The sequence below is a fragment of the Tachyglossus aculeatus genome, chromosome 11 (genome assembly GCF_015852505.1).
Source record: "Tachyglossus aculeatus isolate mTacAcu1 chromosome 11, mTacAcu1.pri, whole genome shotgun sequence".
In the NCBI taxonomy this organism is placed as follows: domain Eukaryota; kingdom Metazoa; phylum Chordata; class Mammalia; order Monotremata; family Tachyglossidae; genus Tachyglossus; species Tachyglossus aculeatus.
The window spans coordinates 48,456,762-48,471,424 of NC_052076.1; the positions used below are offsets into that span (position 1 = coordinate 48,456,762).

Below are 14,663 nucleotides of genomic sequence, written 5' to 3' on the forward strand. Positions count from 1 at the left end.
CTAGCCTACACACCCCGGAGAAGAGCCGGCATTGCCTGGTATCAGAATCGCAGGGAGTGGCGGGCCGCCAGGCCGAACGGAGAGTTGAGCCTGCCCCCGGAAAGGTTTCTTGCTGTGAAGGGGTCAGCAGACAGACCTGGGCTGTGGGCGAAGCTGATGGCAATGGGTTATGCAAGAGCAGGGGCTGGCCTGACCAGCTCGGTGGGTACAGTCAATCAGTCAATCTCATTTATTGAGCAGTTACTGTGCGCACAGCACTGCAGTGATCGCTTAGGGGAATACGATATAACAAAAAACAAACACATTCCCTGCCCACAACGAGCTTACGGTCTAGAGGGGGAGACAGACATTAATATAAATAAATCAATTACAGATATGTACACAAGTGCTGTGGGGCTGGAAGGGGGGGGGGACGAATAAAGGGAGCAAGTCAGGGTGACGCAGATGGGAGTGGGAGAAGAGGAAAAGGAGGGCTTCTTGGAGGGGTTTTGCCTTCAATAAGGCTTTGGAGGCTGGGTGAGTAATTGTCCGTCAGATAGGAGAAGGGAGGGCGTTCCGGGCCAGAGACAGGACGTGAGCGAGAGGTTGGTGGTGAGATAGATGAGATTGAGGGACAGAGAGAAGTTTGGCATCAGAGGAGTGAAGCGTGAGAACTGGTTTGTAGTAGGAGAGTAGCAAGGTGAGATAGGAGGGGGCCCTGAGGGTTTGCAGGGTCAGGGGTTGGGGGACGGTCTTGGGCCCCCAGATGCTGCTAATGGCTCAAGGTGTTGGAAGTCTCTGAGACAGAGCCAAGGCTCAGAAGACACCTAAATGGGAGGCTCTAATGCCTCCGTGGGGTGGGCGAGGAACCTCTCTTCAAAGCAGCGTGGCTCAGTGGAAAGAGTAAGGGCCTTGGAGTCAGAGGTCACAGGTTCAAATCCCGGCTCCACCGATTGTCAGCTGTGGGACTTTGGGCAAGTCACTTCTCTGCTTTAATTCTATTCTGACGATTTTGACACCCATTTACATGTTTTGTTGTCTGTCTCCCCCTTCTAGACTGAGCCCGTTGTTGGGTAGGGACCGTCTCTATATGTTGCCGCCTTGTACTTCCCAAGCGCTTAATACAGTGCTCTGCACACAGTAAGCGCTCAATAAATACGATTGAATGAATGAAACGTGCCTCAGTTCCCTCATCTGTAAAGTGGGGATGAAGACTGAGCCCCACGTGGGACAAACTGATCACCTTGTATCCCCCCCCAGCGCCTAGAACAGTGCTTTGCACATAGTAAGCGCTTAACAAATACCATCATTATTATTATTATTAATGCAATAATTCCCTTGGCAGCCTGGACCCAGTTCAGGCCTTGAGCTTGACTGTTGAGTCCTTGTCCGTTCTTCCTCTCCACAGATGGAGAGGTTCCTCCTAGTCAACCCATGTTACCTCTAGATTTTCTCAAAAACATCGAGTTTCTGAGGATGGAGAGACTGAGGCCATGAGTGTGTCTTTCAGAGAGCATTTCTTGGGCATTTGTAAATTGTGTCCAGGGGAAGATACAAGATAAATAGGAGGGAAACTGTCCCTGTCCACACGCGGGACTCATGCCTGCCACAGAACAGGTATTGAACTCCCATTTTGCAGGTGAGGAAACTGAGGCCCAGAAACTTAAGTTCCTTGCTCAAGGTCACACAGCAGGGAAGTGGTGGACCTTCACTGTCAGTGGTGTCTTCTTCGAATACAGAAGATAACTACATATGTAGATAATAATAATAATGATGATGCTATTTGTTAAGCGCTTACAATGTGCAAAGCACTGTTCTAAGTGCTGGGGAGGTTACAAGGTGATCAGGTTGTCCCACGGGGGGCTCAGAGTTTTAATCCCCATTTTACAGATGAGGTAACTGAGGCCTAGAGAAGTGAAATGACTTGTCCAAAGTCATACAGCTGACAAGTGCGGAGCCAGGATTTGAACCCATGACCTCTAGACTCCAAAGCCCGGGCTCTTTCCACTGAGTCACGCTGAAGCGGTGTGGTCTAGTGGCTAGAGCACGGGCCTGAGAATCAGCAGGACCTGGGTTCTAATCCTGCCTCTGCCACTTGTCTGCTGTGTGACCTTGGGCAAGTCACTTCACTTCTCTGGGCCTCGGTTCCCTCAGCTGTAAAATGCGGATTGAGACTGTGAGCCCTATGTGGGTCAGGGATTGTGTCCAACCTGTTGTATCTACCTCAATGTTTGGTACAATGCCTGGCACATAGGAAGTACTTAACAAATACCATTATATGAGAGAGAGCGAGAGACTGTGTGTGTGTATGTGTGTGTGTAATATAATAATAATGATGATGATGGCATTTATTAAGCGCTTACTATGTGCAAAGCACTGTTCTAAGCGCTGGGGAGGTTACAAGGTGATCAGGTTGTCCCACGGGGGGCTCACAGTCTTCAACAGCTTGGATCTAATGGAAAGAGCCCGGGCTTTGGAGTCAGAGGTCACGGGTTCAAACCCCAGCTCCACGAGTTGTCAGCTGTGTGACTTTGGGCAAGTCACTTAACTTCTCTGGGCCTCAGTTCCCTCATCTGCAAAATGGGGATTAAGACTGTGAGCCCCCCGTGGGACAACCTGATCACCTTGTAACCTCCCCAGCGCTTAGAACAGTGCTTTGCACATAGTAAGCACTTGACAAATGCCATTATTATTATTATTATTATTATCCCCCTTTTCCAGATGAGGTCACTGAGGCCCAGGGAAGTGAAGTGACTTGTCCAAAGTCACCCAGCTGACAATTGGTGGAGGCGGGATTTGAACCCATGACTTCTGACTCCAAAGCCCGGGCTCTTTCCACTGAGCCACGCTGCTTCTCAATGCCAATGGTGAGGAGTTTTTGTTTGATGCGGAGGAGAATGGGCAACCCCCGGAAGTTCTTGAGCATATATACAAAGACTGTCAGAAAGAAGCTTTTGATCTGATTCTGATCCTTGGCATTTGGGGATGTCAGTTCAAGATCCCCTAATCATCAGTTTAGTTCAGTTGGACTTGATTATTTTATATCTACCCCGGTGGTTAGTACAGTGCTTAACACATAGTAAACACTTCACCAATACTATCACATTTCGGTTCCAAAGAAGCTACCGAGAAGCAGCGTGGCTCAGCGGAAAGAACACGGGCTTTGGAGTCAGAGGTCATGGGTTCAAATCCCGGCTCCGCCAACTGTCAGCTGTGTGACGTTGGGCAAGTCACTTCACTTCTCTGGGCCTCCGTGACCTCATCTGTAACATGGGGATTAAGACTGTGAGCCCCCCGTGGGACAACCTGATCACCTTGTAACCTCCCCAGCGCTTAGAACAGTGCTTTGCACATAGTAAGCGCTTAATAAATGCCATCATTATTATTACCGAGCCTTGCAGTCCTTCAGATGGGGCTGTGTTGATTTTTCATCCAGTTTCCCCGCCGCCCATCCCCAATCTCCCTAGAGCAATCCCTTTTGGGGCTGACATCACCACACCCTTGGAGCTGTCACTGGTTGTTGCAAAATTACTCAGTTTCCCCAGCCCCTAGAGGGCTGATTCCCTGAAGGCCAAGGATCAGGGAAGAATTTTCTATAGTGGGAGTTCAGCTGGGAATCCAGCCATTCAGAAAATGGAGGGAAAGCAAGGATGAGTGACTTTGGAGCAAGAGGGGTGAGGGGATCGTTCAAGCCCCGGAAGGGCTGCAATACCACCTGACCTACTGGTCCCCTCTATTCATTCATTCATTTAATCGTATTTATTGAGCGCTTACTGTGTGCAGAGCACTGTACCAAGCGCTTGGGAAGTACAAGTTGGCAACATGTAGAGACGGTCCCGACCCAACAGTGGGCTCCCAGTCTACCCTGGCCCACCCGGCTTCCCACTGCTTGGTGGCCTATCCTGGACTTATGGAGGTGCCTGGTTCTCTTCCTGGGCAAGAGGCTTTGCCCGGAGCTGGCTCCCAGGAGTCGGACTGTGCCCCCCGGCAGGCCTGGGTTGGGCCTGGGATTGGTTCTGGCACATAGTAAGCACTTGATAAATACCATCATGATTATTATTTTACAGATAAGGTAACTGAGGCTCAGAGAAGTTAAGTGACTTGCCCGAAGACACACAGCAGACCAGAGGTGGAGCTGGGATTAGAACTCAGGTCCTTCTGACTCCCAGCCCTGTGCTCTATCCACCAGGCCATTCTGCCTCATTCCCACAGCCCCTAAGCTCAGTTTTGCCGGGGTCTGCAGGGTTGCCGCCTGCCTCTGGAGCCTGCTCAAGTGCTGTAAGTCAGTCGGTACTCGTCCTTCCCCTCCCTCTCTGCCTCACCCTCCTCTTCCTCCTCCTCCTCCTCCTCCATTTCTGCTGCTATCATCTTTAATGTGGTCGGAGGATGAAGCACCTGGGAACCAAACAGCTCAGTGACTCACTCCCTGTGGTTTAATCCTCTGGATTCACCTCCTCCAGGAGGCCTTCCCAGACTGAGCCCCCTCCTTCCTCTCCCCATCCTCCCTGCCTTACCTCCTTCCCCTCCCCACAGCACCTGTATATATGTATATATGTTTGTACATATTTATTACTCTATTTTACTTGTACATATTTATTCTATTTATTTTATTTTGTTAATATCTGTTGTTTTATTGTCTGTCTCCCCCTTCTAGACTGTGAGCCCGCTGTTGGGTAGGGACCGTCTCTATATGTTGCCAACTTGGATTTCCCAAGTGCTTAGTACAGTGCTCTGCACACAGTAAGTGCTCAATAAATACAATTGAATGAATGGTTGCCCCTGTAGCCCTTACTTTGAGGGCAGCCCAAGGTCACACCGCAGGCAAGGGGCAGAGCTGGGATTTGAACCCAGGTCCCCCAATTCCCGGGCCCATGTTCTTTTCCCTAAGCCTGGCTACTTCCCCAAAGCCCTGCCTGAGCACAGTGAGGAGTCTGAAACTAAATTCTTTTAGCCCCAGTGTTCTACTACTCCTGCTGAATTTATTAATAATAACAATAACACTAATAATAGCGGTTGTTAAGCACTTACTATGTGCCAAACACCATACTAAGCGCTGGGGTAGATACCAGATAATCAGATCAGACACTGCCTCTGTCCCACCTAGGGCTCAAAGTCCAAGTGGGAAGGAGAACAGGGAATATTGTTATTCTTGTGAAATTGTGTTATTTGTTGTGTCATCTCCACCTCCTCCTCAAACCTCTTAGGTGATGAGCTCCTTTTCCGGGCAGGGGCCATTGTCTATTTCTCATCCTTGTACTTTTCCCAGTGGTTAATACAGTGGGCATTCAGTAGACACTACTGAATGAACGAATGAGTGAATGAACGAAGCTCTAATCCAAGCTTCCCAGCTACAGTATTTATTGAACTCTTACTGTATGTAAAAATGGCTCCACCCTGGCTCAGTGCGGCAGTTAGCGAGTCCACTGACAGCCTTGTAGCTGGGGATTAAGACTGCGAGCCCCCCGTGGGACAACCTGATCACCTTGTAACCTCCCCAGCGCTTAGAACAGTGCTTTGCACATAGCGCTTAATAAATGCCATCATTATTATTATTATTATTATTATTATTGTAGCAGGGAGCAGATTCCAGGATCCTCTTCCCTCCCCACCCCTTTTCCGCTCTCTGACACCCAACTCCAGCTTTTTCCCTGGGATTACTGAACAGCCTGGCTTCCCTCACCCCTCCCTCCCCTGGAAGAGCATTGACTAATCCCCTCTCATTGTGGACTGGAACGTATCTATTGACTTTGTTGTACTGTACTCTCCCAAGCGCTTAGTTCAGTGCTCTGCACACAGTAAGCGCTCAATAAACACCACTGATTGATCGATTGGGATGGCTCTCAGTGTCAGGGTGTGGGGCAGAGAGAGAGAGAGGCCCAAGTTCCTTTCTCCCTGGCTTCCCAAGCGCAATCAGAGGCATCTATCAAGATGGCAGTCTCTCCCGAAATGCTCAGCCAGTGACAGGCATCGTGGGAACCCCCAATCATGTAGGAATGGAAGCCTTCCCCGCTGGGAAATTTGCAGCACCAGGGTGAGGGAATGAAGCCAAAGACCTAAGGGTGTTTGGAGTGTGGGGTGGGCCAAAGGTTAGTGGGATGATGTCTTTGCAGGGGCGAGTCGAGTCGAACTCCTCAAAAGGACAGGGATGGGCTCAGATGGCCCAAGGGGATGGTGGGGGGGGGACTGGCCTCCTGCCTCCGGCACCAGGCTACTCTGTGCTGGGTTTCAGCCTCAGCTCAGCAGAAAGCGGGGGGGAGAAAAAGCAGGAAGGCAGAGGCAAGGCCAAGTAGTGACTTGTTTATTCCCACAGCCCCCAAGCCGGCTTTTCCAACAGAAGGTGTAACAGTCAAATCCAACAGGGTTGGGAAGGGATGGGGCCGGGGCAAGGAGAAGGAGGGGTTGCCTTTGCAGTGAGAAGATGAGAAGCAGCACACGGAGAGGACTGAGGATGGTGAGGACGTGTGGCCCCGGCCAGAGTGAAGACTTGGCAAATTTCACAGGATTCACATTGACTGGGAAAGGGGGAAGGCGGGGACGAGCTGAAGGGCGGGTGGGTGTGGGGGTGATGTTTCTTCCGGCTCTTTCCTGGGAGAAAAGCTGCTGGTTGGGGTTCCAGAGGGGTCCTGGGTTTGTTCAGGGACTAGCTGGGGCCACTCAGGGATTGGGCCCACGTGGGCACAGGGCCAGACCCGCTCAGGGACTGTGCCAGCGGGGATGGGCGGAGGAGGAACGGTTACCGCCCCGACACCCTGTAAACTTGGAGGAGTCCTAGATAATGAGTCAAGGAGCCATAGAGGGGACAGAGGAAGACTTGCTCTCTGCTCAGACCCCCAAGGCAGAGCTCATTAGGACGGACACAAGGAACCACAGGGCAACAGAACCTAAGGGTGGAGTGGGCAGGTTGGAGGGGGAGGGTGAGGAGGGATGGGGTTGGGGGGTAGAATGAAGGGGTGCTGCTGAGAAGCGAGGCTTCTCCTGCTCGGGGTGTTGCATCCTGCCAGTCCCAGAGGCAGGGCAGGGGGCAGGGGAGGTGGAGAAAGGTTTCCAGCCCACTGAGGGAGAGCAGAGAAATGCCGGGGGGGATGGGAGAGGAGAAGGGGAAGGCAGGGATCTTTGGGATCCAGGGCCACCAATCCCACCTTCCCCAGGGGGACTGAGAGGGATTATCCGAACCAAAGTCCCCAGTGTGTAGCTCAGAATAAATAAATAAAATAACACGTCTCTACTTCTAACTTTCCTCCAAAAGTCTGGGCCGGGGGAAAACTTAAAAGCCAGAGGGAAAGGGTCATGAGTGCAGGAACCCCAACTTTTAGGCTGGTGCCCTTTCCCTCCTCTTCCCCGCCTTCCAGACTCGGAGGTGAAAACCAAGTGAAGCCCCCACGCTGGCTCAACATTGGGGCGGGGGGGCCCCTCCAAGAATCCCTTTATGGAGATTACAAAGTCTGTCACAGCTAGTGTAAGGGGCAGTGCTAATTTGGGACCTAGTGCAGCCCCAGGGCCCCAGTTCCGGTAAAACAGTCTTGCAGCTAGGGGCTAAAAATTTCTCAGTCCAGAAGGATTTTCACCAGCCTAGGCCTAGTCATCCATAGAAATGGTGCTCAAATCATTTGGCCAATGTCTCCCTTATTGAGGTTGATATTTTTTCCTCACGTCTCCCTTTCCCTTAACGTTTCACCTCCGAGGGCGACGGAGACAGAGGGGAACAGAGAGAGAAAGATGCAATGAGACGAAACAGCAGAGTCTAATTAAGGGGGAGAGAGAGAAAGGGGGAGCGGGAGAGTAGCTCAAACAAGGTTCTGGCAGCTTCGCCCGTACTCGAGGTCAGGGTATGGGGTCTCAGAGGGCTCCTGGCAGGTTTACCTCACACCCTATGAACGCTGACCCCAGGCAGGGAGGATCTGTCTCCTCTTTTCCCAGAACAAGTCTAAGAAGGAAGATGCACAAGTACGCAGAGGCCCTGGATAGCAGGTCAGATGGGGATGGAGCCCTGCCTCCAAGCCATTCTTAGTCGGCTCACTGCCCCGCTGGTGTCTTCCCTTTTGGGAAGGAGGAAAATGACCCTTTTGCCTGGGTTCCGGATCGAGGTGTGGAGGCCCCGGGTTGCGGCCATGGTCCTAGTTTCCTTCCTTTCTGAGCAGAAGGCTTCTCTCCTTTCTCTTGGCCTCTCTCTTGCCTTGCTCGGCATTCCTAGCCAATCCAGACTTCCCCCGTGCCCATGTTGGCCACCTATCCGGCAGGTGTCCTCCGACTGACCAGGCTGGGCAGGGGATCGGGAAGCAAGACCGGGAGAAGGGGGGAGCAGGGCCAGACTGGGAGGCAGCGGCTGAGAGACGGTGCCCGGCTCCCTTCTCCCAGCTTGGGCCCGGAGATCCTGGGGATCCTCTCCCACTTGGGACATAACTGCAGCCACTTGGCATGGAGGAGAGCTACATCTGTGCAGGCAGCAGCTCAACACGAAAGGAAGGGCTCTGCCCAGGGCCCCTGGGTCGGAGCTCTGGGGAGCCCAGAGGAAGAGGGACCACATGAAAAGACTGTCCAGGCAGCGAGAGCAAGGAGGGGTCGAGGAAGGTGGAGCTCTCGGGAACCCAAGGTACGTGGGGCAGGAGGGCTGCCAATGGTCGTCACCTCAGGTCCCCAGGGGTCCCGCGATGCTCGCTCCCTCGGTGGGCCCAGGAGACGCCCGGCTTCCCAAAGGCAGGGGCAGACTGAGGGTGGAGGACTTCAGACCCTGTCCTGAATAACTGGGGGCGTCCAGGACTCTTTCAAGTCCCCTGATAATCAGGGCTTGGTGGGAGGGAGTCGGGGGAAGCCCAAAAGATGGAAGGAAGGACTCTGCACTAAAGCAACTCCCTGGATTCATCCCACCCAGCAATCCTCCCCCTACAGAGCCCAGGGAAACCAGATGAAGAAAGAAGGCGAGAGAGGGTAGTGAAACAGGGAGGTGTTTCCCCAACCCGCCATGCCCCCCAGGAGCAGTGCAAACTTAGTTCCAAGCAGTACTCACCCCCCGGGGCCTCTGCTGGAGCCCGAGGGGCTTCAAGGGTGAGAGGAGGCAGGGTCTGGGGCTCCAGGGGGCCGGCCCCTCTCCTGCCCCGCCTGGGGGTCTCTGCCCGTCTCCAGCCGGGCACCGAGCCCTGCTCCGCACCCTCCGCCCAGCTACTTGACCAGGGGTCCTCGGTGAAGCTGCTCCACATAGCTCAGGGCGCTCTGTAGGGACGTCAGGCAGTACCCTTCCTCTCCGATCAGATACCTGGCACCGAGAGGGACAAGATGGGTGCGTGGGGGTCGGGGGGGGGGCAAGTGAGAACCCTCAGCAGGCTCCACCTCTGGCTTCTCGCCTTTCAGCCAAGGTTCCCCCATGCCTCGATGCCTCCCGCCCTGGTGGAGTTGGTTGGCAGCCTGGGCCTGGACCGGGCCTGGTTCCCTCTCTGCGAGGGTGACTATCTGGGAGGCTGGAAGCAGAGGAAAGAAACAGCCTCCCCTGCCTCCCACTGCAGGGTCTCCCAGCCCGGCTGAAACGAAGGAAAGGGGGTCTGGCTCCTTTGCCCCCTGGGTGGGGATTTATGCAGAGAACCGTATGCTGAATTCCTCTTCTTTCCATACTGAGAGACACGGAGGGGCAGTACGGGTTGGGGTGGGGAGAAGCTACCCTTATATCCTTGGCAGCTTTCACTTCTAAGAATAATAATTATGGTATCTGTTAAGCGCTTACTATGTGCCAGGCACTGTACTAAGGGCTCCGGTGAATTCATCATCATCATCATCATCATCATCAATCGTATTTATTGAGCGCTTACCGTGTGCAGAGCACTGTACTCGGCGCTTGGGAAGTACAAGTTGGCAACATATAGAGACAGTCCCTACCCAACAGTGGGCTCACAGTCTAAAAAAGACTGAATTCAAGCAATTCAGGTTGGACACAGTCCCTGTCCCACGTGGGGCTCACAGGCTCAATCCCCATTTTACAGATGAGGTAACTGAGGCACAGAGAGATGAAGCGACTTGGCCTAGGTCTGCTTTGGCTGAGGTGTATGTGGCCCGGAGGTAAAGGCCTCCTGCGGGCGGCGGTGGTGGCGGAGAGCAGGGGAAGAAGGGGGCAGGGCAGTGGGGTCTAGAAAGTCTGTGCTCTTCCAGAGGCCGCTGGCTGTCCGGCTCCATCCTTATAAATATCCCTGATCACCTGTGCCTCCCCACCTTCCCGACTCATCGCAGCAAGACCCAGCTGGGGCAGGCCGTACCCCGCTGCGGCAGACCGGCCCCCAACCTGTCGGGTTCGGTCAGAGGAGCTGCAGGCCGGTGCAGTCTCTGGCTGGGCAGAGAGGTGGGGGTGGCCCCCCCAGGCCTAGGGACAGTGGGAACGGAGGGAGGAAGGGTTCCTCACGCTCCTTCTTCTCAGCCTCCGCCCTCTGGGTGCCTCTTCGTCTTAAAGGGGTGGAAACTCTTTCCCGGCACACGGTGGCTTTATTTGAAAACTTCCACGGAGGCCATCGGCTCAGGAAAAGTCACTCTCCCAGTGGAGTGAGGGAGAGTCGTACGCCTGGAGGGCCTAGCGTCCCCGGTCCGTGGCTGACAGAGGGAGGCAGGGCCCAAGCCAGGCCTTCTCCTGCCATTTTGCCATCCTCCTTCCTTTTCTGCCCCCAATTTTCCTCTACCAGAGGCGGGGGTGAGTGGTGGGGGGCAGATCTTGAACCTCTCTGCCATAGCCATGCCCCCCTCCCTCCAGGCTACTGCTACAGCTGTCACATGAGCAGCTCTCTTTGTTAAGGGGGTCCCTCTGCACCCCCCCTTCCTTTTTTTGTGGATCTCCTACATTGCCCCAGCTGGGCTGAGGGCATCTTGGAGGGGTGGCAAGCTTTGGCATGGCTTTGGCCCCGGGGTCAGCCCGGTCCGTCCTGCCGGCAGAAACCCACCAGGCTTCGATGCCCGGGGAGAAACCAGAGGGAGTCGCCACCCACAGCAGCTGAGCAGGAGCCCACTAGACTGTGAACTCATGTGGGCAGGGAATATGTCTGTTTATGGCTGTAGTGTAATCTCCCAAGTGCTTAGTACAGTGCTGGGCACACAGTAAGCGCTCAAAAAATACGACTGAATGAATAAATGAGCCCCCTGACCCTGACGGGGTCCCCTCCAGCTCTTACCCCTCGTGAATGAACTCCTCCAGCGCCGCACACTCGGACACCAGCTGGGGCAAGTTGCTCTTCAGCACCACGTAGGACAGGATAGGAAGCAGGTCATCAGCACCACTGGGAGGGGAAGAGGGAGATGGGTGAGACGTCACCGATGGCTTAGACCCAAGCTGCAGTCTGTGGAGAAGCAGCGTGTCCTAGTGGATATAGCCCGGGGCTGGGAATCAGGAGGACCTGGCTTCTAAACCCCACTCCGACACTTCTCTGCTGTGTGACCTTGGAAAAGTCACTTCACTTCTTTGTGCCTCAGTTACCTCATCTGGAAAGTGGGGATTAAGACCGTGAGCCCATGTGGGACATGGACTGTGCCCAAGGTGATTAACCTGTATCTACCCCAGAGCTTAGTACGGTGCCTGGCATATGGTAAGTGCTTAACAAATACCATAGGGAAAAAAATGGGGAGCAGCCAAAGTGGATGCAATTGCCCAGAGAGCGCAGGGCTGCAGCGTGGCTCAGTGGAAAGAGAACGGGCTTGGGAGTCAGAGGTCATGGGTTCAAATCCTGGCTCCTCCAATTGTCAGCTGTGTGACTTTGGGCAGCTCACTTAATTTCTCTGTGCCTCAGTTACTTCATCTGTAAAATGGGGATTAAGACTGTGAGCCCCACGTGGGACAACCCAGCGCTGAGAACAGTGCTTTGCACATAGTAAGTACTTAAAAATGCCATCATTATTATTATTATTATTGTTTATCTGGCTTCCCATGAGCCTCTTCTCCTGAGGTTACATCTTAAATGTCCCTTCAGCTGTTCATGTTTTAGACAAAAAGCTTCCTGTGGGCAAGGAACGTGCCTACCAACTATTATATTATTCTCTCCTAAGCCTTCAGTACAGGGCTCTGCACACAGTAAGTGCTCAATATATACCACTGTTTGATTTAGCAGGTTGGCACTGCCTAAACACTGCTGCATTTGCAATCTCCAGTAGCACCTATATCCCAATCTTCCTAACAATAATAATAATAATGGTATTTGCTACGTGCACACTATGTGCCAGTCACTGTATTAAGTGCTGGGGTGGATACAAGCAAATGGGGCTGGACACAGTCCCTGTCCCACGTGGGGCTCACAGTCTCAAATCCCATTTTCCAGATGAGGTAACTGAGGCCCGGAGCAGTGAAGTGACTTGCCCGAGGTCAAACAGCAGGCAAGTGGCAGAGTCGGGGTTAGGACCTTCTGAATCCCAGCCTGGTTCTCTATCCACTACGCCGTGTTGTTTCTCTACTATTATCTGAGCCTTACCTTCTGTCCATCTCCCCTTTTCCTTCTCCCTCCAGTCTGCAACTTATTTGGGTGTCTGTCTCCTCTACTAGGTTGTAAATTCCACTGATAAGATTGATTTGTTGATACCAAGTAGTAGGGGAGGGGGTGGAGTGGGAGCGTCTTTGCAGGGAAAAGCCACAAGAGCCGTCGTTTCAGGTGGAAGGAGGATGGCTTTTGGGGGCCAGATCTGGGCCAATTTGAGTTGCTCTGAGTGACGTGAAAGATGCAATTTAATGGAGCCTGCTTCCTTGCAGGGTGAGGCTGGGCAGATCCCACACTTCTGTCTGGCTCTGGATTCCCTACCCCGAGAAATTAATAATAATAATAATTATTATTATTATGGCATTTGTTAAGCGCTTACTATGTGCCAAGTTCTGTTCGAAGTGCTGGGGTAGATACAGATTAATCAGGTTGGGCACGGTCCCTGTCCCACATGGAGCTCACAGTAGGGCTTTAGCTCTGAAGGAAAAGGCACAGGGAAGGATCAGAGTGATCCCTGGCTTTCTCCCTTCCTGCTAGCCTTGGGCAGGCAAGGTTCCAGCACCAGGTCCACTCTGGGGCACAGCGGGGATTGTCTCCCCTCCTTCTGGTTCTTGGTTTTTTTTTAAATAATGGTATGTGTTAAGTGAGTGGCTCAGTGGAAAGAGCATGGGCTTTGGAGTCAGAGGCCATGGGTTCAAATCCCAGCTCCGCCAATTGTCAGCTGTGTGACTCTGGGCAAGTCACTTCACTTCTCTGTGCCTGTTACCTCATCTGTAAAATGGGGATTAAGACTGCGAGCCCCCCCGTGGGACAACCTGATCACCTTGTAACCTCCCCAGTGCTTAGAACAGTGCTTTGCACATAGTAAGCACTTAATACATGCCATTATTATTATTATTATTATTATTATTATTATTACGTCCTCTAGACCATGAACTTGCTGCACGAAGGGAATGTGTCTGTTTGTTGTTGCACTGTTCTCTCCCAAGTGTGCACACAGTAAGTGCTCAATAAATACAATTAAACTGATTGAATGTGCCAAGCACTATTCTAGCACTGGAGTAGATATAAGATAATCAGGTTTGTACATAGTCCCAGTCCCACAGGGGGTTCACAGTCAAGTAGGCGAGAGTAGGATTTCATCCCGTTTAACAGATGAGGAAACAGAGGCAGGGAGAATTGAATCGACTTGCCCAAGGTCACACAGCAGACAACTGGCAGAGATGGGATTCAAAGCCAGGTCCTCTGACTCATTCATTTATTCATTCATTCATTCATATTTATTGAGTACTTACTGTGTGCAAAGCACCGTACTAAGCGCTTGGAAGAGTATAATATAACAATAAGCAGGCACATTCCCTGCCCATAGCGAGTTTACAGTTAATAATGATAATAATGATGGCATTTATTAAGTGCTTACTACGTGCAAAGCACTGTTCTAAGCGCTGGGGAGGTTACAAGGTGATCAGGTTGTCCCAAGGGGGGCTTACAGTCTTAATCCCCATTTTACAGATGAGGTCACTGAGGCCCAGAGAAGTTAAGTGACTTGCCCAAAGTCACACAGCTGACAATTGGTGGAGCCGGGATTTGAACCCATGACCTCTGACTCCAGAGCCCGGGCTCTTTCCACTGAGCCACGCTGCTTTTCAGATTCCCAGGCCGTCTCTTCTCTTCTCAGGAGCATCAGCGCTGCGTCCTTGGAGTGAGATCTAGCCACTGCTGGAGACCCTGGCTGGGCTCGGAAGCGTCCACCTCACCGGTCACCCGTTGTGAAGCACGGTGGCCTTGTGGAAAGAGCTCAGGACTGAGAGTCAGGAGAACAGGGTTCTAATCCTGGCTCCTCTACTTGCCTTTTGCATGACTGTGGGCAAGTCATTTAATCTCCATCTTGATTTCCTCATCTGTAAAGTGGACGTTAAGTACCCGTTCTCACTCCCCTTTAGACTGTGTGTCTCATGTGGGGCAGGGACTGGGTCTGATCTGATGATCATATACCTTCCCCAGCAATGTGCACGTAGTAAGTGTTTCACAAACACATTTATGCTTTTTGATTTTCAAAGCCAGCAGGAATGACACGCTGGGCAGAGGAAACGGGCTCATCAGCGTGTCCTAATGGAAAGAGCACAGGTGTGGACGTCTAATTCTGGCTCTGCCACCTGCCTGCTGGGTGACCTGGGGCAAAACACTTCACTTCTCTACGTCTCAGTTTCCTCAACTGTAGAATGGGGGTTAAATACTTGTTCTCCCTGCTTCTTC

The 14,663-nt window shown here is 52.5% G+C and overlaps 1 protein-coding gene across 1 annotated transcript in view; it reads right to left on the minus strand.

Annotated features, from left to right (window-relative positions):
• Nucleotides 1-5,796: 5,796 nt before the first annotated feature.
• VPS9D1 (VPS9 domain containing 1) overlaps nucleotides 5,797-14,663 on the minus strand; it is a 30,317-nt gene continuing 21,450 nt past the window's right edge. The window contains exons 17-18 of the mRNA XM_038754326.1: nucleotides 11,118-11,222; nucleotides 5,797-9,229 (exon numbers count right to left, since the gene is read on the minus strand). Coding sequence (XP_038610254.1) covers nucleotides 9,136-9,229; nucleotides 11,118-11,222 — 199 coding nt within the window. The 3' untranslated portion in view covers nucleotides 5,797-9,135. The remainder of the gene's footprint in view (nucleotides 9,230-11,117; nucleotides 11,223-14,663) is intronic.